General features: G+C 36.0%; 1 protein-coding gene across 1 annotated transcript in view; it reads right to left on the bottom strand.

The window, feature by feature from the left end:
* rgs7b (regulator of G protein signaling 7b) overlaps nucleotides 1–19,270 on the bottom strand; it is a 97,093-nt gene that overhangs the window by 59,583 nt on the left and 18,240 nt on the right. Inside the window, exon 3 of the mRNA XM_088933881.1 lies at nucleotides 2,394–2,490. Coding sequence (XP_088790007.1) covers nucleotides 2,394–2,490 — 97 coding nt within the window. The remainder of the gene's footprint in view (nucleotides 1–2,393; nucleotides 2,491–19,270) is intronic.

Below are 19,270 nucleotides of genomic sequence, written 5' to 3'. Positions count from 1 at the left end.
AAAGGTGCCATCCTTCAGACCGAGGTCCTGACTCTGCGGTCATTAAAAATCCCAGGATATTTCTTGAAAAGAGTAGGGGTGTTACCGCGGCGTCCTGGCCAAAGTTTCCCCTGGCCTTTGCCAATCGTGGCCTCCTAATAATCTACATCACTGAATTGGTGTCATCACTCTGCTCTCCTCCCCACTGAGAGCTGGTGTGTGGGGAGCGTTCTGGCGCACTCTGGCTGCCGTCGCATCATCCAGGTGGGGCTGCACATTGATAGTGGTGGAGGGGATCCCCATTACCTGTAAAGCTCTTTGAGTGGAGTGTCCAGAAAAGCACTGTATATTGAATTATTAATTATTTAAACTAAGCAATTAATAAAGTATCAAGTTTTTGTGAGACATGCAAAATCATTTTAATAATTAAATTTTATGTACTGTTGTTTTACTAGAGTGTCGTAAACTACAGTAAATAGTTTACACTGGATGACCACTTTGTTAAAATCATGTTCCATATGCAAAATACACAGTACATTTGCTCTTTAATTTAAAGATTTTCTATTCCAGCTGGATTTACAGTAAGTTGCCTGACTTTTTCTACCCACAAGCAGTGCGATTGGCGAACACTCTACCAAAAAGCAGTGCAATTGGAGAACACATTTGGCCATGCCCCTCGGACCACACCTACATCATCTACCTCATTATAATTTCTTATTTATTGCACATCTGCAGTCATTGTTTACATGTCTGCATTGTTTACATTCAAACTGTTTACTTGTTTACTTTTACACTACTGTCTACTGTTTGTTTGTATATTGTCTTGATGCACTGTCTGCACTTTGTGTTTTTGCACTTGTTTTAACAATCGAGAGACTTTCTGTAAGTAAGAATTCCATTGTACCAGTACATGTACCAGTTACATATGGCAATAAAGTTCAAGTTTTAAGAGATACTGTATGAATCACATGTAGGGAGACCCCCTTACTGTAAATACATACAGTACTGTATATGATAAATAATATACTGTATACACATTTACGTACCTAAGTCTGACTAAATGTACTGTACATTAAGCAGAAAATGTGTTGCTCTCATCCTTACCACTGTAATCGTTAGTTATTACTTAATTATTTCTTTATATCTAATCAAGTGCTATTGTAATGTATTTTCTTGTCATTTAAAATGTTCAAAAAGACAATATTCTTTCTAGCTACCTCAACAGCAAAATATTTTATTAAAAGAATATCATTCCCATAATAAATTAAGACAACGCTAAGTACACATTGACATCATAAAAACACATATTAAAGTCAATAGTGCCATCAAGGATCATACCGCTTATGTGCTAGTCACTTACACTGCTCCCATGAACACCGTCATTACTGTTTGCAATTTTCATCTCAGTTTGGCTGCACAGAGATACAGACTGTTTACCCATCTTCAAAGGAAGTGAGAAAGTAAACACTGTTCTTACCTTGGGTTTTAATTGTCAATTCAACTCAACACAAGAGACACTGAGCTGCAGACCCACAGTGTTTTAAACCTCAGTTCCGGCTCACAGGATGTCTTTTCTATTCGTTTAATTTGATCTGGTTTGCATAAGTCCCTGTACTTTGGTAAAAGTACAGTGAAGTGAAATCAAGAGTAGTTATGGACAAGTGTAGTATAAACCATGGAAAAGATGGCAAAGTACTATAGATGTGTCCTAAATAGAAATACTGTAAATACTGCATATAGAAATACCACTTGTTATAAGAACTGTTTTCCTCTCTGTTCTGATAATTTTTCCCTTTTCTGATTCTTGAAATAAAATACATGCCCTTCAGCAAATAAACTTTATTGCTATCCTTCTGATATGCAATGTGGCAATCCTAGTTAATGCTAAAGTAGAACATGATTCCCAAAATAAAGTAATGCATCTGGCCTGCAGGTAAATATGCCTCCACACGACATAACTGTCATTTTAGATATCTACTGTACCTACCTACCAGTAAGCAATGCATAAATGACAACATGCACAGCAAAATACCATATAGAACTAAGTGGCATTACCTTACAATGCTCAGTGGTTTTAAAAATGTAATTACTTTTACAGACCTGTAAAATAATGCTCACAATGAAAATGTGTTAAATCCAGTTCCCAAGAAACACAGTTCATTAAATAATTAAAGAGATGCATTAAACAACTGTCCTTTACTTGCCCTCACAAAAAGCTGAGCTAAGGCTTTTGTGTAGCATTTTCAGTATTTGCTTTTGTTTTACTGATATTGCTGTTCATGGTTCACTTTATTTTGTAAGGAATATAAATGTATTTAATATGCATAGAAAATTGGACTTTTGCCCTTTTGTTTTGCTGAACACGCAAACCCTAAAACGTGTAGGTAAATTAGGTTGCAGTAGTTTGATCGTACCTGAAAAAACGCTGGGAATCTTGGATAGAAAACTTTTCACTGTGCGGATAGGAATTCCATTTTTTTCATCTTGCATACGTGCTATGATATCTTCCATCTAGAAAAAAGGAATATAAAGTCAAAATACTCTTCATATTGTTAGTGACAAGTAACACACAAAATAAAAGGAATAGTGTATACCAGGAGATAATATTCACACCCCTAATGGATTAGGAGCAATAAACCTCAGATAAAACTGAATTATCAATTAGATAATGTGGCTTTGCTTAAAACAATTCTAAAACTGACATACTATAATCACATTTTTTCATAATTTAATAATGAGCCATTTTTGTCATAATTCCAGAAAATAGGAAAGTCATATGTATTCACACCTCTAAGTATTCCATTAAATTCCATCAAGCAAAACCAGCAGCAGTAGCATTGGATTATAAATAGCATGTTTTTGTACTGTGTTTATGCTGCTGGGACCTGTTTTTTATTATTTCTTTAGTCTGCAAAACTCTATAGTTAAAGAAGAAACCTTGATTTGTTTTAAAGATAACAAATTAAGGTTTCTACTGTGTATTTCAAGTGAAATTGGTTGGGTCACATTTTACCATTGTGAAAGGTTACTGAAATGGTGAAAAGAATTGTAAAATCTATCAATTACAATACCTGTGTCTGCATTTGTTCTAGTCCACTTGGACACAAATTAATTAAAACAACCAAAACACTTAAACTGTTGAAACATTGTGCTTTATTACAAAGTAAAATAATTCCCTTATTTTTCTCTGAGGGAAAAAATAATCCAGCAGGTACAGGTGCACCTCTTTGATAGCCTAGCTCCCAGGCGTATGAGCATTTGATTCACAGTCACCTGACTCGATACTCATGCTGCCAAGAATAAGCAGCTTTTCTTTTCATCACTATTAGCTGCTTCTGATTCCATTATTATCTGCTTATCTACTTAAAGCAGACCAGCTCTTGAAGAAGCACTGTTACTATTAACCTAAAGGCTTTTACTATTGTATGCATTTTTAAGCAGGAAACGTCCACTGCTGAGACAGTCTATCATGAAAAAGACCTGGCAATAGTGGGTTACTATAGAAATCAAATATTTTTGTTCACAGTGAGATAATGGAGGGAAATGTCAATAAGACTGCAATGAAAACACGCCTGAAGCAAAAGTCTTTATCAGGCATCTGGGGCTACGTCTCTATTTTGTATTTCAACTTACTAATGGGCTCTTCTAGTAAATAATCAACAAGCTTAAAAGCTGAATTCTTACATCCCAATATGACATCCTGTTCTTCAGCGTCTTTTGAAACAGAATGAGTTTCAGACTATGAAAGAGTATTAGCTGACAGGAAAATATTCTCCTTCTAATGAAGGAGCTGAAACAAAAAGCAGCACTAACACAAAATTATACTCCTGGCAACAAGCCAGAACTGCAGGGTTTTTATGGTAGTGGACTGTACAAAACGTACAGAGAGCATGCCTATTTAACATGTTGCTTTTGGTTTATTTCTTCCAACTCTCAGATATGTGACTAATAAAATAATTGTGAGACTATAATCACAATCAAGAGTACTATTCAAATCCCTGCTGGTGTGTACACACAAAGATAGAGTACTTGAGGGGCTAATGTTAACATTTTAACTAGATCTATAACAAGTGTAACGTTTAAGTTAACTGTTATAGATCTAGTTAAAAGTATAATTTTCAACTTGGTATTAAGTATTCATTCGGTACTCATTTTAGTCAAGGGTGAATAAAAATCACATAAATCGGCAACATTTTTAATTCCTCAGTACAAAATTCCCTTGCACAGTTTTGAACAAAATGAGATAAAACTTAATATTATCCTACAATTTGTGGCCTAACCTCTGTGTTTGTTGCAAAAATTCCAGCTTCACTAAGTTTAGAGATTCAGCTATTCATGAAGTTTGTTAAATGATAAATGAATGTGCTAAGTATACACAGATCATTCCATTTTAATATGAAATGCATTAGAGGTTACATTTTGGTGACAGAGGAGAAATAACTAATCCATCCATTCTAGCTAAAGTTAGGATAGTGACTAATACTGATCTAGTCCATATTAGAAAGCTGCAGATTCCTAGTAAGGGTTGTGGCAACTATCCCTAGATAGAAAGGGATCCCCAGGTAGAAAGTCCATCCCAGAAGCATAAGATACAACGTATGACTACATCATGGAAGGGAAACCAGTCTATAAAAAGGCAAAAACACACACGTACAGGAGAACAATTCAGAGCCAATAATAATTACCCTAGCCAGCAATTTAGGGAAGTAGGCGAACTTGGGGAGATGGTGCAAACTCTGTACAGAAGGTGCCCCAGGTAACTAATATGTAACCTTGTGAATTCACCCATGTTAAAGTAGTGGCACATAATAAATATTTAAAAAGCATGAAATTTGAAAAGAAACACGTAGCACTTTTGAATAAGTGTAATTATGAATCCACTGATATTTCTCAGTCCTTGTTCTTAAATTTTAGCAATCAGTTGGAGATTTTACCAATATAAGACAATGGAGAAGATAATAAACTAAAGGAACTTCATGCTTATTTAAGAGACTAAGACAAGGACTAAGATTATTTTAAATACATTACATCCAGGGCTCTTTGTATATATCTGCTAACATAAGGTAGCCATCTAAACCATGTTTTTCCATATCAGAAATGTTTATATGTTTTAAATACCTTTATAATTGTCCTAAAAAGCTAGCGGTTGCAGTTCTCAGAGCCTAAAGGCAATGAGTAGGAGCTGAGGTATTTACTGAGCTGTAGGTGGGCTGAGAGATAATGATCAAAGAGGATCTTCTGGGAAATTACTCTGATTAATCGTCATAAGAGTAAACATTCCACACCCGGAAAGACACTATCAGAAGACACGAAAGAGGCAGGAAAGGAAAGAATGGAAATGAAGAAAATGGAAGCAAGAAAGCAAAAGAGAGAAGAAGCGTGCCAGGCAAGAGGGCCTTGTTCAGATAAACTTTATTTATTGCTTAAGAGAGCTTGCTGCTCTTTATTTTAGGAAACTCTCATTTCCGTATTTGTCCAATCCTTAGGCTAAAGGCGTTCTCTCCTAGTTAGGAATGCATTTTCAGGATAGGGAGACAGTCTCATACACTTTGAGGTATCTGGGTTTACAGGAAGGGAGTTCCAGCTCTAGGTCAAATTCTGTTTTACTTAGGACACAGGTTTATCTCTCTTTTTGGTCTGTTAGGTACTATATAATGTTCATATTACTGGGTTTGCAGTCCAGGTTTTTGGAGAAATCTAAATTTTGTATATGTGTAACATTCTGTGTCGCCTAGTTGTGTTATTTTAGATAAATATTTGTCTTAGTTGGACTCTCATCTATTACTCTGTCACCATAGCAGTGCCAGAGAATAATGAACTTGGATGCCTAAAGCTGTACCAGTCACTCGTGTATATTTTTGATACATTTATTGTATGACCGTTTGTCTTTAGTTATTTTGTATAATTGTGTATCCTGCCCTGTTTTTCTATTTTCCTAATCCTCTCTCTATTACAATACAAACATTGTGGCTAAATTACTGTTCTTCATTTTGCAATGAGAATGTCAATGTAATAACTCAGTCTACTAAGCACTGTGAGTATTCTAGTAAGTATTCTAGAGGAGGCTGAATCATGGTGCAAAGAAAATACCCATCCACTTTCTAACAACTTCTACCAATTCAGAGTTGTAGGATCTCAGCAAGCAACAGGCACAAGGCAGGAGACACCCTAAACAGGACAAAAACACAGACATGCACACACTCACACCTAGCACCAATTTCCCAGAAACCAATTATGTCTTTGGACTGTGGGGAGACCCCGGAGTACCAGAAGCAAACCCATGCAAACATGAAGACAACAGACAAACTCCACACAGATAGCATCCCAGGTCTGGAATTGAACTCCTGCACTGTGAGGCAGCCATGCTTACCACTGCACCACCGTGCCACTCGTACGGAAAACAACAACAACAACAAACTCTATAGCTAAAACAGAACAGAACACAAATGACAGTATAATTTCCCAGTAGTATGTTTAACTCTTAGTTGCATTATTGCCTGTATTCAAGGAAGCTTCTGTGGTTTAGACTTCTTCAGTAGCTTTCATTCTCCGTGCTAACATCTGTTGCAGCAGTGATGTATTACTGCAAACACAAGCTCTTAGTGGTTTTTTATGGTAAGGGGAAAAAAATAAAATGAGAAAAATAAGAAATTTATCACATGACAAAAGTGTCATTGCTTAATTCAATTGTGTAAACCACTTGTATTGTTCTTTCATTGGCCATGATGATTTTAAAGAGTTATCTTTTTTTTAATTGATTATTTGAGCCTACCTTTTTACCTTAGTATAACTGGGATAACTGGTAGACTGCCAGAGCAACTGTGTCTTACAGTATATTTCTGAAATACATTTTAAATCAACCCTTTTCAGACACAAATCTAAAAATATATTAAAACCCACCAATAATTCATCCCTGTGGTGCTGCGTGTTCCAGCATGAAGTATTAGTGTTGCAAAACATCTCTTCATTTCAAATTCAACATTTTGTAGGATTCTTTTATTATTTTATTTAGCAACGCTTTTCCCTTTTAGTATTTCTGCATGGAGAGAAAGTTGCTATGTTTGACTCTTGTTTAAGGAGAACTTCGTGGAGAGGGCTTATCAAACATTTTGGAAAAGTAATATAATAATACCAGTTAAAAAATAAAATTAGTCTTCTCTGAATTAGGTTTGCTAACTTTCTTTTCTAAAAATATGCAGAATATATTAAAAATGAACTCTTGCTCCTTGGAACATCTAACATTTGCTACTGCTTTCCACTGGGAAAACTAATTTGGTATAATATTTTCATCTAGCAGAGATAATAAAGTGCATCTAATTTTTGCCTTTAGGGGGTCTCTTTAATTGGGAGGTGGTGGAAAAATAGACTGAAAGCCAAGTCCATCACTGCTAATTTTAAACTGTCTGGGAGCGTAAGGCAGCACACCAGGTTACTGCTAGCTACCTGCATGGAACAGGAAGTTACTGTGAAAACAAATAACGCACCCTTTCAAGTGCTGTATCCTTCCTGATATCAAAACAGAATTAAAATGCACTTGTCACATGAAATAATCAAGAAAGTGCATTGTTCACATAACAATTATTACCTTACAGATATGAACCCTGCAACAGCTTTCAGTTACTTTCACATACTGTAGCTAAGGCAATGAATGTTTCATAAGACAAGGCACAGTCATCATCTTTCTCAAAAAAACTTCCAGGCAACATGAAGTTTATACATCCTGGCCAATGACTGGAGCAACATCTTTTAAAATGCATGAACCATGATCCTTGAGACCATATTTTCTTAGCTGAATAATGTTGTTTATTGTATATTTGCTGAAAAGTCATACAATTGATATACAGCACTAGCTAAAATAATAATATTAAAGCTGATGTATATTTTCATATTAATATACATATAGATGTGCTGTTAAATTTAAAACTCCACTATTTCCTTGAAAAGAAATTAGTATTTTTAACACCACTTCATCATGCTTAAAAATTGAAAACCCATCATTTTACTCCTGTAAGAATACCAATTGTTTCATGAAATTCCTGATGTGACATTGCCTGAAAGTGCAGGAGGTTACAATCTAAAATTAATGAGGTTCTTATAAGAAAAGGAAAACCATATTTCACTCAATTACAGTCTCAAGGGCACAACTTATAGCCTATAAAAAGTACTGTACATGCCTAAAATTTCAACAGACCCTTGTGTTTGATGGCACAGACATAAGACTAATTTTAAAAGCAATTGTCTGCGATACCTACTTCAACACAAATTGCTATTTTCTTTAACCTAAAATAAATTAATTTATTTGAAAATACAATTCTACAAAAAATAATCAAGATGAAGCCTACCAGGAAATGGTTACTAAAATGATTTACTATAGTTCTGTTTGAAAATGTCTGAAACATTTTAATTTGAAATATTCTTCTGTGATATTACATAGGAAACCGGGGTTATGTTGAACCTAACCTTGTAAAAGCAAAATTATATTCGGTGCTCCTATCTATCGTTTTCAAACATGTTGGCAGAACAAATATGCACTAGTCAAATGCTAATGTTTCATTTTTTTTTCCAAGAGGCTACCTTTCCTTTCTTCTAAAAAAAGTTTCCTGTATTCCTGTAGCATGAAAGAAAGTCCTCACCTGAGGCAAAGCAGAAAACTACTAGGATCTAGTATATTGACTTCTACACCTTTAGAGGTCACTTTCCTCCTCGGCAGCTTCTGTCTTTCTACATCAGTAATTGGTTCTACGCTGAGCTAAGCTCTGCTGAATAAAACCAGTGAAACAGGAGTGAGTGAATAAATGACTTCCCAGTGAGATTTCTATCTAGACTTAATCGTTAAAATTAATTAGATCTCGTTCAGGTTAACTCACGCCTAGTTGTTGCATTTGAAAAAATGTGTAAAAATAATTTGTAAAAATTAAAATTAGCTTTTAAATCTCTCACCAAACAAATAATGCTAAGGCATCGTGAAGAGAAAGTAAAACCGGCTCTAGTATTTTTTGCCATTAGTATTTGCATTATAAATTTGACAGCTCAACATCTGTAACTGGACATTATCTTCCTCTTATTAACTTATAAGCACTTGTAAAATAATAGCCTATTAGATTATGAATCTAATTGGTCATTCATTTCACTACATTGGTCAGCAACTTCACTACTTCAGCACAACACAATCGCCTTCTCACGAACCTTTCTCTTATTGATTCCTTCATTCCACTTATTTTTTATCATTTTAATTATAATTTGTTGGCATCACAGTAATCAAACGCTAAACAAAGGTCATAATGACCATTAAAGGAAAATGGGTGAAGGCTACCACATTGATTCTGCTAAATTATTACCTTCCAGAATAGCTCCTACTGCAAACACACCAGGAAAAACAAGAATGCTTCAGATTAATGCCAGGTTATCTTGTGGGTTTTCACAGCTTGTACATGTACTGTACGTGTTTGGAAGGAACATGTCCAGCAGCCCTGGTGAGGCTCCAAGACAGACGCGTTTCCGGCCTGCAATCACTGTCCTCAGAGGTGATGCAGAATGCAAATATGGGAGACAGGCGGGTAAGTGATTCCAAATGACAATCAGCATTAGCACAGGGTAAGTTATTGACCTCTGATTGATAAGGTTATTGGAAGATGACTTGAATTTTAACAGTCTGTTGCTAAGGCAACTAGAGAGAATGTGATACCGTAACTGCATCTCGGTGCTTAAGACGTGTTCCCTTGTAACTATTTGTTGCCCTGCTTTTTCAATCTCCACTTTGAAATTAAGAGGCATGAAGCAGCATAAACCGAGTTTGTGAATTTTGTACGGGTGATTTTTAAAGTGTGTCAATTTGTAGTATCATACGTGTTGTGTTGTGTTGTATTTCACAACTTGCAAATTGTTTATTTGATCAGAACTCTATACTCAACATCACTTGTATTTTGAAAGTTTTTAAAATCCAAAGGGATAATTCAAGAGCAATCATCTTTTTAAAAAAATGTGTTATTATTTAAATTTAATGATAGAATGAACCTAAAAGAGTTACTGCAACTGCATTCAATGACCTCTAAATGGGGCCTTATAGTGCATTATACAATTTGAACATAATATGCTGTTGGGATGTAAGAAGTCACAGTACAGCTCAGCAAACGTTTGTAAAATAAGATTAATGGTTGGGCTCTTTCTGTAGAGCAATAACACAGGAATACAAATGCTATGCTCTAAATACAATTTATCTCAAAGGCCTGTTTGTAATCCAAATACAGCCTTGGCCAACCTCTTTTGTTGTTGCTATAAAAGTCAAGGCTAGGGCAAGGATAGAACATATATTTAATCACAGAATATAACATGCATACATATTGTATATGCTCAGTGTAGCACAAGTCACAGAATGCATGTTAATAGCAGCTGTCCGAGAAACTCACAGTCAACTGAACAGCGAAACTGTCGGATAAGAGTCAAACAAAAGGCTTGTCTGCCTGAATTACTGTTTAATATAAAATATATGTGTAATATATATATTTTATAATTAATTATTTCCTGTTTTGCATGTATATGTAATTTGTTTTTTTGCTATCAAAGCCCTGCCTTTTTTATGCTCTTACATGTAAAGCACTTTAGGATATAAAACACTATACAGTACAAATGCAAGGAGCTGCTATTCTAAATATGTGAATGCAATGTTTTCTCTGCTAACACTTTCAAAAGACAGATTTCAGATGTGAATTTGGACTTGCAAAGAAGATAGCATGCCCTTTTGAAACCAGTGCCCGAGGTCATATTAGGTTACTGTTGCTGCTGCTGTTTTCTCCTGGAGAAGTGGAAATACTTTTATGTATGTTCATTGATTTCTCATGAAATGCTATTCCTGTGTGCAATGAAAGCTTTGACACAAAGGTAAATTTCATTCACAAAAAGAACAGTCCGTGGATTAAAGGAGTTATCTTTTTTTAGCTGCACAAAAAGTATGTTTTGAAATAACATTTTCAAAAACATGTCAACTGTTTGGCAGATTCAAAGCTTGCCTGCTGGAGGTTCTTGCTGCAGGAGAAACAGATTGAAAGTACACATCAGGGAAAGCATATACTTCAATCGAAAGAAGACATTATCCAACTGTGACTGTCAGCCCGGCAGCTTGCCTGCACAGAACATCAGGAAAACAGCAGCTATTCTAAAGCAAAAAGAAAAACTCTACATGTGGTAAAATAACCTGATTCAGACTGAATTAACCCCAAGCCTCTGGATTTACAATGGCAGAGACTGAACCACAGTAAGAATCTTTTTTCCTACCTTTTTAACTTCATCTACAGTTCACGCATCAAGGTACCCAGTCACCACAATTTGTCATACTCAAAACAATAATCTTGCTGGTCACATCCAACACTAAACATGCTGTGACCTGACTCCATTTCACTCCTGTTGTTCCTGGGCTTAGCAAGGACATTTTAGAGAACTCTAATAAAATGGTTAAAGATACAGAATATGTTATAAAATGTAAATATACAGTAGAATGTCTGTTGCCATTTTTATTTGATATATGTATATATTTCAATTTTCAAGCGAACCTTGTCTGCTGTCTTAGACATGAAAAACTGAGTGTAAACTAATAATCAATTGGCAACAATTAAGGCTAGACTGTAAAACATTACATTTGTATAACTACATTTCTCAAATGTATCTACACCACCTTTGTAGAATTTCATTACATTAAAAGCAACATAAAGGTTGAGTTTTCGTACAAATATTTTAAAATGACAACGTTTTTCTTTCAATGAAAGAAGACGGTCAATCCCATAAGGACACCATGTGTTGTTCAATGAATATTCTTCCCACTCAACACCTGCAAGTAGCATGGGGGATTATATTACTTTCAGATAACTAGGGCATGTTGAATCTTGCTTGTCTGTATCTGCATTTTAATTACATTTTATAATCTGTATATTCTTAAAGGATGAAATGGTGTTTAAAATAATTTTAAAAAATAAACCCCTGAATGTATAGATCAGAACAGGTAATATCTAATTTAATGGCAACAAATACTGTACACCACTGATGATGACACAAAGTGACTAAATTTAACACTGAACAAAAGGACGTTTTATTAAAAAAATTAACAGTTAAATGTAATTGTAGTTCTTCAGCTATGAATTATTTTTAATATAAAACAGATAATAAAAGTTTGAACTCAGCATCTTTAACAAATATTTTAAATGTAGCTCCACTGCACTGAACTACTCTATTGTATTTAATCAGCATTCTATTTAACACATGTATATTCATCATACTGTATACCTGTACACTTGTATTAAATAGAATATTGCCTAATTTGTTCAAGTAGGTACAGTAGCTGCGCCAGCATGCGTAGGCTGCAAAGGGACAAGTAAAGGTTTATACCATGCTGAAAAGAGAAGAAAATCAATGAGGATGAAGGATAAACACATACTGTACAGCATAGTTAAACCAAAGAATACAGAAAATGGAAGGCAAATTTGACTACTATGGAAGTTCCTGAAGAACTGTATTATGCCACCTCAAAAACCTAAAAAATAGAATGACAACACATTTCTTGTTAGTCTCATTAAAAGGATAAAAACTCTAATCCACAACAAAGGAGGTGGGGGCATAGTATGTGACACTCAAATTGTCCAGCCTGCCGAGTCCAACATGTCCAGCATGTAGGAAAATGTAGGACATAAAGGACCTAAAGAGGACATAAATTACTGCAGGTAATGGAGCAGAATGACTGTCAAACTAACTGCTGCAGCTTAAATGAACCAGACTTGTCCAGTGAGGCCATGAAGACTCAGGTGAGCATAAAAAAGAAGACTATAGTCTGTCTTTCGTGAAACAAAGTCAACGATCTTGCTGACACTGAAGTCTCATTGGGACAGTTTTCCCAAGCTATTTTTTATTTTTTTCAAGTGATTTGCGACCCCTGAGATTTATTCTTAATTACTTCGAGGGGTTATTTTTGGCCACAAAGCTTTGGGTTCACCAAGACCTCTCCAGATGCACAAGACAACATCAGAAAGTAGATGAACAGCCATAATTCAGTGAGCGTGACTCTTCTCCTACAGTACATTATACCATCATGATAGCCCTTCGAAATGCCAAATGAATATCGTCACGTCTCATTTTCACAGCTGTTTTATATCACTAAAAGTAAAGTTTTCATTATGTCTAAACAATTTTATATCTGCAACTGTGGAATTAAAACACTTTGTCCTTCACTTAGACTTGCAATACTGAAAACCACTCTCCATGATGGGACAGTCTCAAACACCCATATGAACATGGACAGAATACACAACCTCTATGCAGATACAGTAGCAGGTTGAGAACTGAACCCCTGCACGGCAAGGCAGCAAAGCTATCCACTGCTACACTATGTAGCCTTACAATAAAGGTCAATTTTAACTGAATATTGATTAATGATCAGATATGTATGGTTCCTTAACTCCATTAAGGAACCATAAACATCTGATCATTAAAAATCATTAAAATTCCTCCATTAAGGATCATTAAAAATTTCAGAAGAAACATTCCAAATATTTTTATCAGTTATTAATAGCAGACCTTTCTATTTATTAAATTCTAAGACTGATAATTTTAGGCTTTTTTCATTTAAACAAAGAGAAATAAACAAAGGTTCGTTCCATGCTAAGAAGAAATTAAGAACACACTGTATCAGCCGTTAAGCCATCTTCACCACCTGAAACATTTATTTAACAGGGTGTGAGACAATGGGAAATGAGCAGTGGCTGGAAGAACACTAAGACAAAGACTGGCCAATAGCCCGTGTGTCACCCAAGTGACTCTGTCCATCCCCGCATATACAGTCTCAAACACTCTGTCCGGTTGCTGACCACATCAAAGAGTGTTAATGGGAAAACTCAATTAAGAAGTAGTAAATATTCCTGAGAGGTGGTAAGCATGCAAATTAAAAAAGTGTAAATCAAAAAACTACCTGTATTGAAAAAGGTAAAACGGAAATCAGTGTTAGACAATTATAGAAGGTGCATGTACTAGGAAGATACAAGACGTATCAAGATATTAATATACACTGGGATTTTATATAAAATAATATGAACAGTATTCTATTATTGCATGAGGGTTTCAGTGCATACTGTAACACCATTATTCTTATCACTATAGCACTGAGGATTAACATTGTCAAAACAAGCATTACCAACCTCATTAAGACTGCTTTAAAGGCAACTCTATACAGATTTTGACGTGTGCAAAATACCACTAGAACTTTATTTCCAGTGTTTTTTCAGTAGTCATAGACCATGTAATTGTTTATAAAATGATTTCACAATCCTGTTTGAACACCTGTGTAATGGCTTTGCAATGAATCAAATACAAAGGAATTGTTATAGGCAAATATATGAAGTAATTTCCTCTCTTTTCTATTCCTGTTTTCCCCAGAGACAACATGACAGACTATTTTGACATTTAGTGTATGGAAATGATATATTAAATATCAATGCAGGTAAAGCTGACATTTCACTGATTGTAAAGCGTGCCTGAAATTAAGCACTTCTAATTGTACCAACCACCTATTCTGTGATCAGCCAAGAAGGTCAATGTAGCTGCATTCTAATCCCATTTGTCATTTTTGAAAAAATATGCCTTAAGAGAAATACAGTCTTGGACTGTGGCCCAGGGAGGCACAGAGCACAAGAAATTACCCAACAAGACAACTGCCTATTTGAACACCACTCCCCTCCTACAGTACATCTTTAATAATAAACATGAGACTTTCCTTAGCACAGAACCATCAATACTGTGTAAGGTGAATGAACCCTGAGGTGGTGAAATTATCTTTAAACTTTATAAAGACAAGTGGCTCTCAAAATTTAGATGTTCTTGCATACCAAAATAGTTTTTGCTATGCTATATTTGTCATACTTGTCAGCATATAGATGTTTTAAATGTCGGTACCTCATTGACACAAAAATACTTCCTCCAAGTGTGAATTGAGCTACTAATAATAAAATGTGACTGTGATGCCAGCTACTCATGACAGCTGTTTTTGTTCACTATCAGAGGTTCTGTTCATGTAAAGATTTCTGCAGTGAATGGCAAAGGTGAAAAAAGAGCTCAAAACAGGCCATTAATACACAGAAACCGATCAATGCAAATTCATAAAACAATGAAATGCAAAAAATGTCATTTAAAAAAGACAACAATATTTATGGTAAATCCATAATTCTATATTTACAGTACCTGTTGAAATTAATTTTTCATACCTCAAAACATGATTGTGTAGTTGTCTAATTTTACTCAATGACTGTGTTGCTGATAAACAATTTACATATTTCTTGAAGAGTTTATATCTAGGATAAATGGAACAAACAATAAACGTTTGTTCAACAATAGCAATGTCTACACATATGGTACCACTTGCAGCACATATTCAAACTGCCATCTCAAGTTGTGAATCTGTACAGCAGAAATAAGAGTCAGCAGTACCTACAGTACAGTAGGTTTTTGCTAGGAAATACAGCAAGACTTAAGACATTATTTCTTAACCCCTGGCACGGCTCTTAATGATTTGCCATGCACAATATCATGATTTTTAAAGAAGCTGAAAAAATGATATGATGTGTTTCTTGTGCCATAAGCAAAATGTATGTATGATGTTTTCTATGTGTGTGTAAGGACAGTACTTTTTAAAAACTGTTATTCCAAGTTATAAAAAATAATCTCTATTAGACATTGATGTCAAGACATAAAAGTGCTTAATTGCCGACAAGCAATGCTGACATTAACTGTACACTAATTCACACAAGGTTCCTTCATAACATTTTCATCTGAAAAACTGGACATTTTTCACATAATCTTAGAAATCTACAAAACAGCTATAATGTTCATCATGATCCTTGTTTTATTTTCAGAGATTAAAGTTCAATGCTGATTTTCAGCTATCTGAAGTATACTGAAACCATTCATTAAGTGAATCAGAAGACAACCTTTTGATATCTAGTCCCCTGTAACTCTAAATGTATAACTCACTTCTAACATGCCACTTCTTTTGCGCATTTTGAGCACAGATCTTTTTCTTAAAGAGAACTTCTCGTTTTCTCTAAGGTGTGCTGCATCTAGAAAAGGAGATACTACAATCTTTTGATTTGATGACACTATTTTATTAGGTTTAATTTCACTGCCCCTGTACCATGTCGGTGTTACAACATTTCCTAAGGGATCTGGCTGTCATTAAAGTGCTCCATTTATATAGTTTATCTTAATTACTGACTTCATGAGTTTCTTTGTAAAATACACAACCCATTGTCAGCTATGCAAGAAATTTTGTTTACCAAAAAATGATGATCTCACTTTTACCTGCCTCTTACTTTACAGTAAGTAACACTGAAATCTCTCCTTGTCATTTCTTCATAATGCACCATATCGTCTCTAGCAAGTCCTGGTACACTATACACTTTCAGTCACATGGCATGAGTATTTGTGTTTGTTCACCTGCTGTATCATTGATCTAATTTCAAACAGCTACAAGTGGAATTTGGTCTTTTGTCATTTTTGTTGCCTTAACAATATTTCCAGGTGGATGAAAGTGTTGATGGAAACCGAATCCTATTATGCTCACAGCTTAGTGTACTACTATAGACCAGAAGCCATCCTGGCAATGTTAAACTGTCAGTCTCAGTAGTAATTAAACAAAAAAAATGTACTCACAAAATGGATCAAAGCAGCCAGCCAATCTATGACAATAACATAGATACATTATTTAATCTATTGATCAGTAACAGTAACTATATACTGAGAATCAAAAGGAAATTTATTTTCATGTATTCAGTTACGATCAAGAAAATATTTTTTGTAGGAGTTGCACTGATATTTCTGAGCAGACATGGCACAGAAAAATCCATTAACTCTTAATCTGATTAACATTTGTCATCAAGGGCTTAGTGTGCAAGTGTGCATGTGTGCCCTCCATTAGAAGTAGTACAAGCTGCATATCTGCAACATGGTGTCGTGAGGAATTCTTTTTCATTCCTGTAACAGTCACTGGTCTCTGAGCCCTAGAGGCAATACATCATTCCACCTCACCCCACGAAGCTTTAAGTGTGACTTGAGAATTCAAGTCTGGGCAGTTGGGCATCCACAGCATAACTGTCAAGTCATGCTATCAAATCTGTTGTTACCAAAGTGGCAGAAGGACACGTTTTGTCCTGCTCGAATGTTGCTACATCAGGATGAGCCTGCAGAAAGGGCAGCAAGTGAGGCCCCAAGACTTGATCAGTGTAGCGCTGTACAGTCAGGTCACAACCAGACTGCATGGCTTGTCACTTATGCAACCCAACAACTAGAGTGCAGGAAGAGTTGACTTTGTCGGTGCATCTGAGGACTTTGAGCACTTGTACAAGTCCCCTCGTAGACATTGTTTAAGGACTAAAACGGTTCAGTGCACATATCCTCTCTATTGCATTCGGTGCAAATATCCTCCCTATTTCCAGTTTATAAAGTATACATCACACAGTCCACCTGTGTTCAAGTAGTTCTGTTTGATTATCAATGGTGAACATTTTGTAACTGTATGTCACTTGTTCCTCAGCACAGTGAGGCCTAATACCGATTTCATTACAGGACTCAGCAAAATGCGGTGTTTACGTAATCTTCTTAATGCTGTACTTACTTATAAAAGCCAACTAAAATTGCATTTAAACAGCCATTAAAATAACAAAAAGCACTCTTTTTTTATAAATAACTACAAACTAAATGATTTGTTTTTCTAATTATCTGCTTTATACAGAAACTTTATACAGTTTGTTTAATCAAATAAGTAATCTTCCAACAGTTTGGGCTATCTAATGTTCAACAATACAACATAATACAATGATACAATGAAACAAAACAATAACAAGGATTGCAATATACAGTATAATGTTACTGAATTATTGTAGTCATAACCACTTTTATAATCACTGAAAACCAGGAAATACTGTATGAGTAAAATAAAACAACAGGAGGCAAAAGGGGAGTTTCCATGTGTATTTTAATATTACTGAAACCATGTTGAGAAAAACACTCTGTACCATGTTGTGCTTCCACTGGCGCACTTGATTTAACTCAGGAAAACCATGTTCCCAGCCAGCCCTGCAGATAAAAGGGAAAGGCTGGGGTTGATATGCAAATTAGCCATGTGTAGCGTTCTGCTGCTGTAGCTGAGGAGTGGGGAAAATGTGGTTTTCAAGGACAGAGCACGTACCGTACCCAAGAAAGATGCTGTCAGCTGACACCTAATCTGAGATGAACTGTTTGAAGTACAGTGTCAGGTTACTGTATTAGGCTGTGAATTGTAAATCTGACATCTCCTGTTTTTTAAAAAAATGTGTTTTATTGCGCCTTGCCAAATTATCTTCTACATGTTTTTGCTGGGGTGGCCTATTTGTGGAAGCTCTATTATTACTAATTGTTTCTGTGGCCTTTTGAAAGAAAGAAGAAATACACAATTAACCAGCATATATGAAATAAAACTCCCAGACCTGCTGTAGCTATTTACAAATCCCCATGGCAGAGACATGGGACTTTCAAAAGCTGAGTTAGATCCATCTCACACATGATCCTCAGACTGTCACAGCATGAGCCCATTTGCATCTTCACATGATGCAGTATGTGGTCAACCCGCCTTTCAACATGGGGGTTGTGTCACGATCGTCATCCCTCCTCTTAAGAGCGCTCTGACCCTTTTGTATTTTAGTTTATTACGTGCACCTGCCCCCTGTTTTGCCTGTTATTATTTAAGCCCGGCACTCCTGCTATTCCTTGCTTAGCTTTGGAAGATGGACGCCACAAGACTTGCCTATCCCTGGATTTGTTTGCCTGCGCCACACCCCCCCCGAGCACCGGATCACCGTCATCACGTCCCCCTGTCTGTCGTCCCATCCTGATCCTCATCATGTTTTCCCTGTTGTCCTTTTCCAATTACTTCTGGATTCTACCGTCTGCATAGGCTCCTAAACTACGCACTTCACAGGAGCCTGGACCAGCACCTGTGACAGGTTGGGTCCCAGTGTTGAACGTCATTCTCCCATGCTTAGAAGATTCACCCTGTCCTCCTCTGTGCTTGATTGTTGTCAACCACAGACCCAATTTGCATCATTCCCCCCCCCCCGAGCTAAGCTCACAATCTGCCCCACTCGTGCGCCACCCGTCCACGTCACCTGCCCCAGTGTTCGAGAGGATGTTTTTTTACTTCCCTTCAGTAGTTCGCCCTCAGCTGTGACCGACATGCAAACACAACTCTGCACGCCCACATTAAAGCTGCTCACTGGGTGATGCTGCT

This window comes from Atractosteus spatula, chromosome 15 (assembly GCF_055471065.1).
Source record: "Atractosteus spatula isolate fAtrSpa1 chromosome 15, fAtrSpa1.hap1, whole genome shotgun sequence".
Lineage (NCBI taxonomy): Eukaryota > Metazoa > Chordata > Actinopteri > Semionotiformes > Lepisosteidae > Atractosteus > Atractosteus spatula.
This window is presented reverse-complemented; position numbering and strand designations above follow the sequence as displayed.